The sequence below is a fragment of the Daphnia pulex genome, chromosome 5 (assembly GCF_021134715.1).
Source record: "Daphnia pulex isolate KAP4 chromosome 5, ASM2113471v1".
Taxonomy (NCBI): Eukaryota; Metazoa; Arthropoda; class Branchiopoda; order Diplostraca; family Daphniidae; genus Daphnia; species Daphnia pulex.
The window spans coordinates 4,696,934-4,713,537 of NC_060021.1; the positions used below are offsets into that span (position 1 = coordinate 4,696,934).

The window sequence follows — 16,604 nt, forward strand, 5'->3', positions numbered from 1 at the left end:
ACCGCTATTAATCGGTTGGTTAGTAGTTAATCGGTTAAACGCCCATTAACCGTGGTTAATCATTTACGATTTTGGAATTCCACGGGTTAATAACCACGAAATAGAACCTCTGTGGCTCTGCCCTAAAACCTTCAGGGATAAAAACACAAGTGATTTTGGTAATCATTTAATCAAGGATAATGACAACCTTTGGAGAGTTTTGTATTTTCATTCCATTCCTACTACAAGACAACTCCATGGTAATCTAATCATAATAATCAAGAAACATGACGTTAAACATACTGTGATGTGTATCACTTCTTGATAAACTGAAAGCGCCTTTGAGCACCTGAAAAACGAGTGGAAAAGACGCTATATAAATTGAATAACCATATCTATAATGCAGTGGAAAAGTTATGTTAAATGTGACTGAATAAGTCCGACAATACAAGCAAGAGCAATTAATGGTTGACAATGATGTACTTGGTTCAAAAATTGAAGGCAATAAAGAGGACTCTATATTCGCGTTCGAAATCCACACCTTGACTTTCATATTTTATATTAGAAAAACGGGTAGTGTTTCTTTATTTTATGATACCATTCATTATGCTATTAGGCCAAATGGCTAATAATTCCCAAACTCTCAGGTCTTATTAGATAAAAAAAATTTCTTTCACGATGGTACGTGCCAAATGATAGCAATGCACCTTCAATATCAAAGTAGCCATGGAACATTTTCATGGACACCCTTCCCGGCAAAACACATACTTCACAAATTTGAAAGTTACCGGGTGATTCATTGATTCCCCCTCACCCAACCACCAGGTGGCTCCCGTGGGTCCACTTGGAGGAAAGGTGAGAAAGGGTGCTTCAATTTTTCCACATGGGAGGGATAGCCGGGATAGCGTTCCTTTAGGCTTCTTAAATAGAGTAGGCTATGGTGAATTGGTGATCCACACAAGGAGCGTTTTACTTATTACAAGATTCTCAACAGGCAGTTAAAAACTGAGGAAAGATTATTATAGATTTGTTTATTAGATGAATATTTAAGATTATATTAAGATTTTTTTTTTTCAACCCAATGATTTTGGCTGACAAACATTGAATCCCAATTAGGCCTATGTGGTTCCTAAACATGAAATGATGCTGATACTTGATAGTTCGATGTAGCCTGATTTAGCCCGACCGTTGCAGAAGCTTCGGTAAAAGATGAAAAGATAAAATAAAAACCTTAGTTAAATGTGCGTGAGAAGCTTGCCGTTTAGCTTGATCGTCACGGAATGCTACAGTAGTCTTATTACCACTTATTTTGTGTTTTGTTTCCTATATTTTTCTCAATATTTATTTGTCTACTATTTTATTTTTACCTTTGATAATTGTAATTGAAATTGTATGTTCCTAATAGGGACACTAAGAGTGAAGAATCCTTTGATAAAAGAGAACAATTAATTATTGTTTAAAGTATCATTCAATGTATTTTTTTAAATAAAAAGTTCTCGTAAAAGCCATACAAGTATTGAAAATAAAAAAATTCTGTTAATAGACATTTAAAAAACCATTTTCTATTTACAATAAGCAAAATTAAGGGGAAATACAAGACACATCAAGGATGAATACCAAATGTCGCATATAAGTGTATGGAAGCCCCAGCCAACTCATTGCCAGACAGTCCACGAAACAAGGGTTAAAAACCCACAAATCTGAGCAATCTAATAAATTCCGAATGGCGATGTGTTTTCATATAGCACTGGCTGGTATTACAAAAAATCCGTACTTAATTCTCGGTAAAGATAAAAATGAGCTGTCAAAATTAGTATTAGTTCTCTTTCCCTTCATAAAGCTCTTCGCATTTTTCAAGTAATTTCACAATTGGTCCAATGTTGTAAGGAAACAGATTCTTGGCAACTAATCGACGGATGGCTATCCGTAAGCGAATGAAGCAAGTCATAACATCTTCTAATTGGCGATGCGTAAGAACTGAAAGAAAGTCTTCCCAGTTCCGTCGAATGAATTTAAGAAGGCGTAAGAGGTATAGCAGGAAGCACGTCTCGTTCGAGACCAACAAATCCAATAAGACGTCCGTATCGTAAGATACAGTTTCCAAAAATTTCAACCACGTTTGGACTGGATTTAAAGTTCCTACAAAACAAAACAAAAAATACATTTGATGATCGCAATAAAATAGCATGGGTAAAACTGAAGATTTACCTTTCAAATCCAACAATCCTGTTTGAAGGGAGTTTGAAGTTGCATTTAGTCCACGGCAATTGCTATACAATCCATTATTGATGTCGAGACTGCACAACATTGTTTCGATAAGGGAATCGTCTTGATCATGAAACATTTTCACCATCCATTCACTTAATGTCGTCTCAGGGTGAAAGGGGAGCCAGGCTTTGATTCTGACATCCACTATACGAAATACTTGTTTGATGCTACGTAAAATTACGGTCATATCTGCGTGCAAGTCTTCAGAGTCCTCGGAACGGAGGGGGTCAGAATGCCCTGATTCGGAATTCGATTCAGATTCAAGGCTTGAACTCTCCGATCGAGTCTCTTTTACTGTAACGGCAACGGCTTTTAAGACCAAAAGTACGAGTTTCTGCATCAAGGATCGGTTGGATGTACAATTCTGGGCGGTTTGAAATGGAGCTCGATCAAGTAATCTCTCGACCCGTACATGTCGGATAACTAAATGAGCCAAATTGCAAGGTTCGTCAGGTAGAAAATCCTGAAGAGCGAGGGTTGACCCATAGCAGAGCACTTCGTTAAAGAGATTGATCATTTCACGCCAAATGATGGGGTCAAGCGAAGGCGTCATGATCGGCAGCAACGCTTCCATTCGCGAGTAAAACGGTTTTGAGTCCAACACGGAAACATTCGCTTTAACAGAAATAGTTGACTGCCACAACGAGAGAAAGGATACCAAAGGAAAAATATCTTCTGAGTGTAAACTGGTAGCCGATTGTGCAAGGGTCAAAGCTGCGTGGAAATAGGTCACGATTACATTCCAGTGCTTGCCCAGAGCTCGAATAACACTTCCCTTCAAATCCTTCGATTCAGAGTCCGGGCATTCTAGATCAGCCTGATCAACTCCCTAGACATGGCAGATATAATTATGATTAGTGAGTGAATGACATCTCAAAGAGAATAATACTACCAGTGAATCTTCAGAAGCTTCTTCAGTATCCAATAAGCCATGACAGACAAATTTAACATTCGTTGATCGTTCTAAAATTAAAAGAAATCTTTGGTGTAAAAAAGAAAACTGAACATTTGACATTTAAGTCACCTTGCAGATCATAAGAAGAATCTTCACTTTCATCTTCAGTGGCTCCTTCAGTAGGATGAGGTTCAATGTCTGGCGCTTCAATGCAACTTTTCAAAACATCCAGTAAATTGGACACAGTATGAGGTAGAGGGCCATGTGCTCCTGAAGTATTGAGTGTGCTCAATGAAGTTGCTAAAGGACTAACCTGTAACAAAGTAAAAGGATTAATGAACTCATTGGCATACTTCATTTATGTACACCACTTACTATGTTATCAAGTAGACGATCTAACAGCACCTTACATGCCCCTTCATCAGCTGCTTTTAACCATGCTGATAAAGCTCTAGCAGCTGCAAAACTAACAAACTGGTTTGAAGACCGGAGGAAACATTGAAGTAGGCATGTGGGATCTGATACACTATTGAGGTGGAATAGGAGAACTCTCAATCTTTTAAGAGTTAGGCAAAATCTACCACTTCTTATGATAACACTGTTTTGTCTAGCAATTTCTTCACATAAGAGCTGGATTAAAGAACAAAAAAGAAGTATTTCACTTTGGTTCTCTGTGTCAGAGCACTTGTTTCCTGAGTAAATGAAGATGTTTTGGTAATCGTCAAAATTCCAAGGGCAAACACACCGGGTAACTAAACACTCATTTAAGTTCTCAACACTTGTATGAAATCTTTTCCACTCATCTTGTTCATTTAGTTGATCATGAGAAACTTCTTCATAATTCATTTCACCAAGCACAGGTGGTCCAGGTCCAGGATTAGCATTGTGTTCAGTCCGGTACTTTCTCCTTTTACAATCTGGTTCACTCATTTTACTCACTTTGGTCACCGAAAAATCATAAGGCTAAGATTGTAAAAAGATGAAACAAGCTTGAACATGAACTAAGACCTTGGCAATACTACAACAACAACACTCAATTACTGAATTTAACTTAGTACAAAGGTACACAGAAAAATGAACACAAATAGAACCAAAAAGCTTGACTTTCTTTGCTTCTATAGCAGGAAGTTTTAATGCCAATTAATCTTCTAACTATTAAAAAGAATAGCCACAAATAGGTGTCAAATTTTGATGCTTGGGGAAGGATACACTCACAAAGCCTTTTCATTAAAGGCGTAACACTTCCGGACAACTAAAACAGGCGAGGGAATGTAGGAGGAGTCAAATAATAAGCTATATGGCTATATGGTAACGCGTCATCGTGAGAAACAGCGCCGTTTTCTAGATGCGGGAGTTTGAAGTACTTCTTATCTATGAGCAAACTTCACCGAATGGCCGAATGGCCCAACGTATCTGTGCTGTGGATGAACAATAGTACTTGGGGGCGTTGGGGCGCGGTAGCTGGGGCCTGGCCGCTATGAAGTTCTGTGTGTTTCAAGGCCGGACAACATTCCTATATATAAACCCCATAGCTCAAAATGTGGCCCATTCCGAAATCTGAAAGGATGATTGTAAGAGACATCTAGCGAATCCATTTCAATACACAGCAGCGTTTCAGTAGAATAAGAAATTGAATTTGGGTTTGGGTTTTTTTTTCTTGTTTCGAAACAACACAATTTGATTTCTTACATTTGTGTTGGTACATACAATTTGCGTTTATCTACTCTCTGCATTCTTAATCTGAAATCAATATTAGTTTAGTAGGATTACCTGATCCTTTTCGTAAACCATTTCATAAACATTGTACTTAACATATCTTCATAATCTTTCATTCTTCATTCATTCTTCATTCTTCTTCATAAATATTTTACTTTAAACAGATGACCAATTAAACATGCTATTCACCGTGAAGATAGTATAACTACAGCCTTTGAAACAGCGTAATTTTTTTATAGTCTGTCATGTGAGGCGACTGAGGCGTGATTTTAAGGGGAGACTTATCTTTGTAAACCGTATCGTACCACTTGCCCATGGTAGCTAGATGAGTAGATGACGCCGGGCTAGAACAAGTGAACAACCCATTCCAGTCACCACTCGTCAGAGCTCCTTGCGAGCAAAGAGATTCAAAAGGTCGACCTTTATTTAGAGACTAGATTTCCGTAAATACTAAATAATGATTTCCCTGGCAACTGTTATTCTATCAATTCATCTCATAGTAAAAAGGCACGTTCAATGTGTCGAGGTTTTCGCCGAACTACTTAATATATCATTCATCCTTCGAATCCACATGCAAGGCTGTTACACGAATATTGTACCGCCTCTGGAATATTTTATTTCTGACCTAAAAAATTATATCAAAAATTATAAGGACCGATAACTTTTTTCATGAACAGCTCACAATCTCACATATATGCAATTAACAATTAACCTTAAAATTCGAGTATACACCATGAATAGCAGTGATAAGAGCTTTATTTTCGACTGAAGCCGACTGAAGCATGAAATCTTAATTAAAAACATGTCGATTTAAAATTGAAATCAATAACAATCAGTTATTTTCTTTCTTGCCTTTCAGTCTCATCAAAATCTTCAAAATAACAAATCTTTAGGAAGACTGCAATTGATTCAAATAATCGGAAGCATTACGAATATTAAAATTAGCCCAATAAAAGTCCTTTTCCATGGATTTCGTGCGCATTCTGAAACACAAATTTTGCGTTACGGGAGTAATTTTCACGTCAATTCATTTACGCATTTTCTGCTGCACTATCCTTAATTCAAACTTATTTCAGTTTTGTGTTATAGAACTTTTAAACAGGCCGGTTTCTATTTAACAAAAAAAAAAAAAGAGAGAGAGAAAAAGTCGAAACCGGCTTATATTACTGTATAAAACCTAATACGGTAATAGCTTGGTCTGGAAACCGGAATGAGCTGACGTATCAGTTGTATTCCGGGTATATGGATAGGGTACGATTTCCACGCTCTGAATCTTTTAAAGAGTAATGTAACCCGTTGAAATCACACTTTTTGCTGCCACTTTTAACTGGAAAACGAAATGTGAGTATAGAAGGTAGAATTGTCAACAATATGGTGGATATCAGACGGAGAGAGAAATATGATATAAAAACAGACGGTAGCATGTATATTGTATACCATAGTCACGTTAATACCGTATCATACATAGTCTGACAAATGTTATTTATTTGAAATAAATATCTAAGCCGGGTTTTTTTTGCAAAAATGTTCACGGCCACTATTAGGGCGTTTCAATGATTAGGAAACAAAGCACACAAAAAAAAAAATTAACAAAAAGTAAAAGGAAAGGAAGATGACCACAGAAAAGTAGTATTTTTTTAAATTAAAAACGCCCCATGGTAAGGAGGGACTGTACAACTCGGCTTGCTTTTACGAAATCTTGCCAAGGTTGAAGGGAAAACCAAAGTATTTTTCCAATTATTTGTAGGTCATGCTGAATCGTTGTCTGAGGTCACTTTACGGATGACGGGTCTAATAAAGAAGAGAAAACGTTAAAAGAATAGTAGACCTTTCCCCTTTAGGTTTTACTTTCTTCTGGATCACATCCAAGCGTCTGCTGGGCAAAACCAATGATCAAACCCGACTAGCGAAGTCTACACTACAACACTTTGGTAGATTTGGCTTGACTATTGGTATACTTTCATCATCCAGCGGTGGTGAACGAAGTGTATCACTGTACAGTACAGAAACCAGTTCTATCCTGTCTAGTAATTGGGGCAAGTTACATTGTTGTGTCTGTGCCTCTCTGTGAGCTGAGCTCCGCTTGGACTACAATTCCAGGAGATCCCCATGACCCTCCCTTTTCTTTAAGCACTGCCTACCAGCAAAAAAAAAACTCTCTATATCTTCTCAAAACCTTTCCGCGTACGTCAATCCGTCAGTCATCGCCGTACGATGTGGAAGTTTTCGTAGCCTCGTCTTCATTTCCCCCCCGTCTTCTTTTCCCAAGTTCATTTGTGATTGCCACGTTTTGTTTTCTCTTGCTGTTCGAATCGTCCCTTCTCTCCTCACACCGTAGCTAGAATACAAGAAAGATATTGAAATGAATCCCAACGATTGCAGCAGCAACTTGTGGGTTTTTGGCTACGGTTCTCTCTGCTGGTTGCAAGGTTTCGATTATGGAAGTCACCAGTTAGGGTTTATTCGCGGATTTTCCCGAAAATTTTGGCAAGGTAACAACTCTCATCGCGGCACAGCTGACAAGGTAAGCCAAGTATCAAATCTAGCTCGTTTACTAAACTTTAAAACATTGGCTTGTGCATTTTTGGGCAATATTGCATCATCTTTTTAATTGCGCGCCGCAAGGGTTGCTGTACTAACCACCAGATAGCGTGTTGGGTGTTGTTTTCGTTTTTTGTATGGATGCGCAAAAATCGATGCACTTTAATCGATTTGACCCACATTTTGTCAGATACGCAAATGCTCGTTAAAAGCAGTTTTCATCATTTTATTTAATTCGTTTTTCATTTTTCTTTCTTTTTTTTTTGCAGCCCGGCCGCGTAGCAACTTTGGTCAAAGAAGATGAGGTGAGTTACCGTTGTCAATGACCGTATCTATATTTATCTTTATTGTGACGAGTGTTTAGAAACTAAAAATAAACCAGGCTGATTGTAAATAGGTCAAATAAAGGGTAAAGCGAAAAAAGCTATTGATTTGTAATATTCTTGTGTCAATTTTAAAGATTGTCTGTATTGGAGAAATTGCCATATAAACTTGGCGAAAAATGTGTTGCTGTAAATTTGTTGTTAAATGAAATGTTTTCAATATTATTATTTTTTACAGGCAAGCACTTGGGGATTAGCTTTCGAACTCCTGGGCGAGACGGCACTCAAGTATCTGAATGACCGAGAATGTACTAAAGGTGGTTATGAAACTCTGATCACCACGTTCTTTCCCCGAAACGGTGTTATGACGCCATTTCCGGTTTTGGTATTTCGAGCCACGGAACACAATCCGCAAGTAATAATATTATCATTTTCTTAAGGGTTTTTCCGCTGAGGAATTCCTAATAATTTGACTATTTTTGATGCAGTGGTTGGGTCCGGCCCCACTTCCTGATGTGGCTGCTCAGGTATGAATCACAATTTTTTGTATTTTTTCTATGATATAAAAGTGTAACTGAATATGTCAATCTTATCACAGTGTCGAAATATTTTTTTCCATACAAAGATCAAAATAAAAAAGCTTCTAGTCTTGAAAAGTGAAGGCAATTGCATATCACTTTTCAAAAACCTAATTCTATATAGTCTACATGTTTCAAAACTGTGACTTCTAAATTACGTTGGGTTTTCCGCGTATAGAATTGCGCAAGGTGTACATAGACATACTTGGGTTAACATTGACTCCGTAAACCAGTTTCTTGGTCTTTGGCGAAATAACAGCATTGACATGGAACTAGCCAGGAACAGTGAAAACTAGCTGAGACTGGTTGAAATTATACCTTATTAGTTTCTAAGGCTAATTACTTTCAATATTTTCTTTGGTTCGATTAATTCTTTCTATAGCGCGTATCTCGTAACTCAAAATGCTATCACTTGGTATCACTCTTTGATTGTATATTAAATTAATAATTGTTTATCAATTGCAGGTCACGGAGTGCAAGGGAGAAGCTGGACATAATAGTGAATATGTACTACGACTAGCAGAATTCTTTCGGTAATTAATCTATTATATCAAAATAATGTTTCGTTTTGGAATATAAATTAATTAAAAAAACTCGCTGCCTATAGTGATAATCTTCCAGAAGTCATTGACGACCACTTATTTACACTTGAGCACCTAGTTCTTGAGCGAATGAAGGAGAAGAATATCAGTTCTGTCGAAGATGAGCCAGTCACTCAGGCTAAACCAGAAGTATTATCATTAGCTGACGTCGCTCAGCCTGCAAACAACCCCAATCAGGAAGTTCGCCGCGATTCCTTCCAATATCTCTCTCGGGTTCCTCCTTCCAAGAAACTACTCTGTCTCAAAGTGTGACACTGATCTCTCTTTATTTTCCTCTGAAATACGACCGTGAAAAGCATTTTGTTATTAGCGAAAAATGTTTGGAAAGTTCGACTATGTGCACATGGATCGCACTTATACTCGCAAAAATTTCTTCATCAAAGTTATCATTTTGTGATTATCCAATAAAAAAAATTGCCATTCAAATTTCTCCAGACCCACACTATATCTAGATTCGCCGCACCGAAAAGCCGTGCATTTACTCCATTTAGCATCCGTCCATTGCATGCACTTTACTTTATTTATTTTGTTTTATTTGAACATTTATTTCCAGGACTTGTATGACGTATTACGTGGAGTTGAATTGAATTGAATTTCTCATTGTTGCATGGATTGTGTAGTGAAACTGACTAAAGCCTTTGGTATGCAAAATTTTGGGGGGTTTTCAAAATGATTTATTTGGTTTTGCTATAATATAGTTTCATTAAAAATTACAATTGATGACGTTGAAATTCCAAAGCCCCAAATCGTCTATCCCCAAATCGCTTTTGAAAACAACAGTACACAGTGCACAGTCCAAATCCATCATGAATGATTTGACTAGTCTTATAATCTAAGCCCACATTCATTGGAAACCTTATGTAAAAATTTTGTAAAAAAATCAAACGGGCGTGTAGTTTCGAGACGAGGAGCGGTAGTCTGGGAAAAATATTCCTTGTAATTCCGATCCTGAACCAGAGGAATGTGGCTGGAAGTAGGAATGAGTTTGACTTGGATACCATGGAGGGGATATGAAGACTGGTCGATTATTCAGAAATGTCATGTCGTTATTGTGTGATGGAGGGTATCCAGGTGCTCCGCCAATATTTTGCTCTTTCTGATTCCAACCATTGTTCGCTTGGTTGATTGGAAACACCGGCGATGGATTCGGAGCTGTTGGTAGCGCAAAAAAGATATTCGGTGGAATTGTAGAGCTGAACGGTTGGCCACTAGTCGACGATGGTTTTTCTGGGATCGCTGTCGATTGGGGGCGAACGATAGCTGGTCTGTGATTTAATACCGGAGGATTTAATGGAATTATCACTTCTGGCGCAGTTGGCTTGTTGAACCACAGCGGGTCTTTCAATCGAGTATCCACGTCCTCATTTTCTAATGTGGACGACGTTACCGTTGTCGATGACACTTCGGGTAAAGAAGTTGAATTTCCAATTTCTCTCTTCCAATGGTGTCCGTCTAAATTGTCTTCTGGAAATACAACGGGGGTAGTATGCAAGTGCTTTACGGGTGGGGAGTGCGAAAAATATCGATTTGCAAATTGTTTGACAGAATTGTAGTAATACGACGGTTTCTGCGGGTAAATCACTTGGTCGCTCTCTTGGATAAATTGAGGAAATGGACGAGTAGGTTGAAACTCGGTTCTCTGTATCAACGCCGCGCTGACTTTCGCTGGGCTGTGACGTTCAGCTTTCACCGCCGTTTTTTCTGCCGAATCTTGATGCTGATTGACATTCGTGTATTTACCTTGAAGTGGGTTGTAGACACGCCCGATTATCAACGGAATGTTGTAATTTTCTCGATCAATTAAGTAAATTAAGAAGGGGCGGTCGGCTCTAAATTCGATAGGGCCAAAGTGGTTTCCAAAACCTCCGCTGAGTGGAGTTATTTCTAATCCTAATAAAATTTGAACACAATTTTTTATTACGAAACATAAAAGATTGCTTAAGTGACATTTACCTGAAGCTGCGCTGACTTCACTTCCGCCCTCATTCACCTCAATGGTGCATTGATGATAAACGCTAGACACTTTCAACATTGCTGAACGGGAGCTTGAACTCATACCGGAAAGATCTGCTTCATTTGTGAACAAATTGCGGATGCCCATCTGTAATAATGGAATTGAATTATACCAGCATACGCAGAATAGCTCAAACTGTAACTAATTTGGTAAATACAATTGAAATAGACCTTTTGCAAGGTAGGCGACATTTCGATGTCAAATTGTATGTTGAATTTAGGTAAAGTTATGTTGACATCACGTTGGATCATTTTTCTCAGCAGAATCGTAGGGGTGTAGCCAGAACTGAGCATACGATTTTCAACCTCACTAAGTTCTACATTGCGATCAGGTAAAACACACAGCAATCCATAGCGATTACCCTAAGAATAAAATCCATAATTGGGGAATAAATCTTTAGACGATGCCCAACGCCAAAATATACTTATATCGATACACTCTTACACACTCATTTAATTGAAATAAAAAACCGTTTCCAAATTATCGAACTCTCTCTATATACAGGTCTGTTAAGATTCAGTGCACTTTACCTTTGACTTTCAATCCAAAAATAAAAAAAAAACTTGAATAGTAAAAAAATACCTGATATGGTAATAAGATAGCTTTGGCTCCAAGATCGTCAAGAACTCCCGCTTGAAAGGTGCCAGAACCGTGCATCATCCGGGCCACGACAGATTGACCATTAGACATAAAAAATCGTTCCAAATAGGTATCTGTTTGGTTAAAGGCATGAACCCAAAGTCCCTTAAAGTAAAGTGCATTAGCCAGCAGTAATCGTGTCTGCTTGGTTATGGATCCTGAAATTGAAGCAAAGCTCGTGCTATTTGAATTCGTTTGAAAGCAAAATCATTTTCTCCGATTGCTACCTCTGGGAAAGAGCTCTGTGATGTGACCTTTGGTAATATTCGCAATTCTATGGTTGATCACCTGGCGCACTTCTTCTACGCGTGTAAAATCAGCATCACGAACTCGGGTTTGGAAAATTTCCTGAACGGATCGAGCGTATTCAGCTTTTACGGCCAATCCGCGCGGGACCCACACGAAGTTTGCCAGATCCATCACAACTTCTTTGCTGTTTTGTGCCTGTGTTGGGTGAAGGTTGTCACTAAGAAATAGTCCATTTGATACTTTTCGTCATTTCAATTTCAATTAAATACCGTCATTGATGCGATTATGTGGGCCAATCCACCCTTTCGTGTTAAAGCATTTGTCGACAATCGCAGAGCTTGTTGAATTTGGTTCAACGTTGTGCCCTTAGCTCCAATCGAGGTTAGCGATAGGGCCGCAAAAAGGCTCAAGGGGGAAATTACTAAATTTGTGGTTTTATCGGTGTGTTCGACACTCTAAAAGTTAAAATTATTATTACTTTCTCATTTTTGACGTGGAAAACAAAAATGGCATACGTGAAAAATTTCCTTTGTGAATAAGTGCAAGGATTCTGCTACATTACTCATCGCCCATTCAGACTGGCAATTTGCCAGCCCTAAGGAACAAAGCAATAGAAAAGTGCAACAATAAAGCAGCGATGTGGTCCCATCTAAATTAGCAAAAAAAAAAAAAAATGATAAATATTATTTTTAAATTTTGACATTGAGATTGTTATATTTTCATATGAAACTTCGTAAAATTGTCATACTTTCCGCTCGAAAACATAATTATATGGTAGTTGCATAATATTTGAGGATGGAATGAGAGACGAGTTTACTTAATTGATGAGAATTTTGAGTCAGAAATGAGTTGCTTAAAACTATTGATTCTAGAAAGAACTATATGACTAAAGGCAGTACATTTTTCTTCTTGCTATGTATAGGTTGTTTTATTAAAATAAAAAATTCTATTTTACATGACAAACTTATAATTAATAAATGTAGTTTTAGAATCGACCAGTGACGACTGCTCATTGAATCAAAATTAAAAAAAATAACTTAAATGTACTTACTGGGATTCATGTTAAGGCGTAACGCAGTCAAAAAGAGTGTCAAGTTTTCTTTTCGGCTATTGAGATATGAATGATTGTATTGAAAGAATTTTCGAAATTTTGCTATGCAACGCCACAAGTCCCTGCAATCACAGCACTGTTTCGAACTTAACAAACACTCAAACAGCGGCCAACTGATTCGGTTGCATTCGGTCCTTTACTTGTATATGGCCTTCAAAAGGTAGCCTCGCCCATCCATTTCATTGTGGAATTCCACACAAACAACACACACGCCGCAATGAGGAGTTCGGTGGTCGACCAAGAGCCAAAGCAATTAAACCCCGTGGGGCATAAAATGGTAATTTTATATTTCTCAGCCTTTCCTTGATTTGTTCTAGTACTTCAAAAAATTGTTATGAATTTTCTAACTATGGTAATTGCATTAAGTTTGTATTCATAAAATCAAGAATGTAACAAAAGAAACAACCGTTATTTTATGAATTTTAATTGCATATTATATAGGATATGTCGGTTGTACTACTTCCGGGAAATAAAATGTCCGAATCATCGTAACAAGAATAAAGATTACCAAATTTAAACAGCGGGGAATAAAATGTTGAAACAAATTTGTGTGTTGCGACATCACATAAACAGAAAAAAACATGACAATGTTATAGTTTCGACTCGGATGTCTGAATAAGTGTGCGAAATCTTAACTTGGCTTACGGATGTTCTTCCGTTGCGTCATGCACAGTTACAGGATTTCCCTGTTTTTTTTTTTTTTGTTTAAAAAATCTAAGTAGGGTCATACAGTATATTGAAAAACAAAAAAATCAAGGAAGTTGCAGTACTTCCGTCATTGAAATGACTATTGCTGGTCTACGAACGTCTTTACTCTTTAGAAAGGATTTCATGGTCAACTGATTTCCTTTGTTTACATGAAATTACTTTGATTTTCCAGATCGATCGGGAAGCAGAAACGGAAACCGTATGTAAAAGAATATGAGGTGTAAAAAAAAATGAATGCTCACTCAAAATAAAAAAATAAAAAACTAAAAAAAAAACAAAAAAAAAACAAAAAACAAAAACAATAACAAAAAACTATAGCTCACCTCACCTGTAGCTGTAGGCAATGACCAATTTTCGCTTAAAGGATAAATAAAAAGATCGCTAATTACGCTAATTATTGCATCGCGAGGAAGTTATGTACAGTGAAATTCAATTCAATTAAATCAGTATGAATATGCCATACAATATTCTCTGACGATGAATTTAAAGGAAAATGAAAATGATACGAATACGAAAAGAGGTGATAACAAATGAAACAAGAAGCAGCGACAGCGAAATACGGCCGCAAAGTCGGCGCTCGGCGTCGGCGGTCAGTGCGGCAGACGGGCAGAGAAACTTTTCGGAATTTTACCTAATGGCACCGCAGCAACACTTAATTCAACAACAATGGCGACCTCCATGTTACGTGTAGGAAACCGGCTAATCCAACACGTGAGTTTATTTATATAAAATATTCCTTCACTTTTTTAAGCACGAAGTTTTTAATACAGAAAGGCTCTTTTAAAATGCTTAAACCAATTCATACTGTACCTTTATGTTCTAGAGTATCACCAGACGGTATTCCCAAGAAACACGTAGGCCGACATTCATTTCTAGGGTTATCGACAATGTTCGTCAAGAAATGGCCAAGAATAAAGAGATGAAGGAAAACCTGAAAAAGTTTAGAGAAGAAGCTCAAAAACTTGAAAACACTGACGCTTTAAAAAAAGCTAGAGAAAAGTTCCAAGCTGTTGAATCAGAAGCTTCCAAAGGCAGTGATGTCTTGAAAGAGAAAGTAAACGTCTTGAAGGAGAAGGTCCAAGAAGCCCTTTCTGATGCTCAAAAAACAGAGTTTGTGAAAAAAGCTGGTCAAATAACAGAAGGTATAGGCAAAACAGCTAAGGGAGCCAGTGACACCATAGTTGAAACAGGACAGAAAATCAGCAAAACAGCACCCTTCAAAACAATTAGTGAAACTGCTGATGCAGTCAGAAAAGAAATTGATTTATCTGGAGCTCGCATCTACAGGTAATACATTTATTCAAAGTTTATTTACATTGTTCATGAATGGTTATGTTAAAGTACTTGGTTTTTTTCTTAATAGGAGGCCTTCAGTACTGAGGAAACGCAAACAGGTTTCATCAGAGGAAGATGTGAATGCAAAACCCATAGAAATTAACACTGAGGCAACAGGAATTGAATTGCATAAAGATTCAAAGTACTTAATTTTTAAACCAAGTTTTCCATTACGATAAACACAATAATTTGTTTAACAGATTCTATCAAAGTTGGCAAAACTTTAAGGATAAAAATCCATATGTTAACAAAGTTCTTGATTGGAAAAATAAGTATGAAGAGAGTGATAATGCAGTAATTCGAGCTTCTCGCCTACTCACAGAAAAAGTTGTAGATATTATGGGTGGACTATTTCAAGTGAGTATTAGAATTTGTTACCTGATACCATTAAGTTTATGATTTGGTTTGATTTTAAATGGTTTTTTTTTATAGAAAACAGAAATGAGTGAAGCTCTTACTGAAATTTGTAAAATGGATCCTGATTTCAGCAAAGAAGAATTCTTGAAAAAGTGTGAATATGACATCATTCCCAATGTCCTTGAAGCTATGGCAAGAGGTGATCTTGACATTCTCAAAGACTGGTGTCATGAAGGGCCATTTAATATTCTATCTACACCCATCAAACATGCCCTATCCCTAGGTAATAATTATACTGAATAAAATTTTAAAAGTGGCTTAATCTTCTTGTAACGTTTCAGGTTATGTCATCGATTGCAGGGTCTTGGACGTCGATAACGTAGATTTAGCCATGGGTAAAGTCATGGAGCAAGGTCCTATATTAGTGATAACTTTTACTGCCCAGCAAATCATGTGCGTCCGGGATAAAGCCAACAACATTGTGGAAGGCGATGCTGAAAAAGTCATGCGAGTCAATTATGTTTGGGTTCTGTGCCGAGACCAAACTGAATTGGATGTGAATGCCGCATGGCGTCTGATGGATTTGTCAGCGAATAGCAGTGAACAGTTCATTTAAAATGTTGTTAGATCCAAGTTAAAATACATCGACTTTAAAAATAAATAGGCTAGTGAAAGTAACTGAAGTAAAACAAATTTTCTGTTATGCATCTCGAAATCCTGTGAAAAAGTTTCTACCCTGATGTTAGATTCCCACCTGACATGAGGCTTATGCCGTCTTCAGCTTTTCAAATGTACAGTGACACAACAAAAGACAAATGTCTGCAGTACGTTTAAGCTTCATGTTTGCTGTCAATCGTTCTTCGTCAGTTGTCCCACTCCCCACACCTCCATACAGAACTCTTTCTCTAAATGGAAAAAATGTATCTCATTCTTCGCCATTTGTTATACAGCATTGTGATTAATTTCTATTTTTTACACAAACGGTTCTTTAACTTAATTTTGTTTTTTATTTCTCCATCAAATCAAACTAATACCAGAGCAGTCAGCTTAATTTGTAGACCTACATGTGTTGTACGAAAGTACGATATATATTTGTTGACTAGTTTTTCTCATTCCTTAAATTCTAGAAAATCAAACTCGGCAGGAACTTTTGTCACTTGTGATGGAACTTTACGTAATAATATCAAAATCGATATAATAATATCAATATCTGTTGGGAAAACGTTATGGTTCACGTATGTCCAGAGGCGTTATGACCGTACTATAAAGGACCGCCTGACCAGCGCTAA

The 16,604-nt window shown here is 37.4% G+C and overlaps 4 protein-coding genes across 4 annotated transcripts; 2 read left to right on the top strand and 2 right to left on the bottom strand.

Moving 5' to 3' along the window:
* Positions 1–1,521: 1,521 nt before the first annotated feature.
* Positions 1,522–4,626, bottom strand: LOC124194937 (protein lines-like). Its single transcript, XM_046589337.1, has 5 exons — positions 3,518–4,626; positions 3,272–3,455; positions 3,140–3,210; positions 2,188–3,076; positions 1,522–2,118 (listed from the first exon to the last, which is right to left on the bottom strand). Exons 1-5 carry the CDS (start codon positions 4,070–4,072, stop codon positions 1,796–1,798), a joined length of 2,022 nt encoding a protein of 673 aa, XP_046445293.1. The 5' UTR covers positions 4,073–4,626; the 3' UTR covers positions 1,522–1,795.
* An 830-nt stretch (positions 4,627–5,456) lies between these two features.
* On the top strand, positions 5,457–9,615 carry LOC124194940 (glutathione-specific gamma-glutamylcyclotransferase 1-like). Its single transcript, XM_046589339.1, has 6 exons — positions 5,457–7,382; positions 7,669–7,704; positions 7,961–8,137; positions 8,211–8,249; positions 8,766–8,833; positions 8,908–9,615. Exons 1-6 carry the CDS (start codon positions 7,221–7,223, stop codon positions 9,152–9,154), a joined length of 729 nt encoding a protein of 242 aa, XP_046445295.1. The 5' UTR covers positions 5,457–7,220; the 3' UTR covers positions 9,155–9,615.
* Positions 9,554–13,091, bottom strand: LOC124194936 (serine protease inhibitor 42Dd-like). Its single transcript, XM_046589336.1, has 8 exons — positions 12,856–13,091; positions 12,320–12,453; positions 12,074–12,259; positions 11,783–11,999; positions 11,499–11,713; positions 11,087–11,278; positions 10,856–11,003; positions 9,554–10,792 (listed from the first exon to the last, which is right to left on the bottom strand). The coding sequence occupies exons 1-8, from the start codon at positions 12,863–12,865 to the stop codon at positions 9,783–9,785; spliced, it is 2,112 nt and encodes a 703-aa protein (XP_046445292.1). The 5' UTR covers positions 12,866–13,091; the 3' UTR covers positions 9,554–9,782.
* Positions 13,092–14,176: 1,085 nt separating this feature from the next.
* On the top strand, positions 14,177–16,312 carry LOC124194938 (mitochondrial import inner membrane translocase subunit TIM44-like). Its single transcript, XM_046589338.1, has 6 exons — positions 14,177–14,334; positions 14,447–14,910; positions 14,987–15,100; positions 15,159–15,315; positions 15,391–15,598; positions 15,657–16,312. Exons 1-6 carry the CDS (start codon positions 14,290–14,292, stop codon positions 15,929–15,931), a joined length of 1,263 nt encoding a protein of 420 aa, XP_046445294.1. The 5' UTR covers positions 14,177–14,289; the 3' UTR covers positions 15,932–16,312.
* Positions 16,313–16,604: the final 292 nt, after the last annotated feature.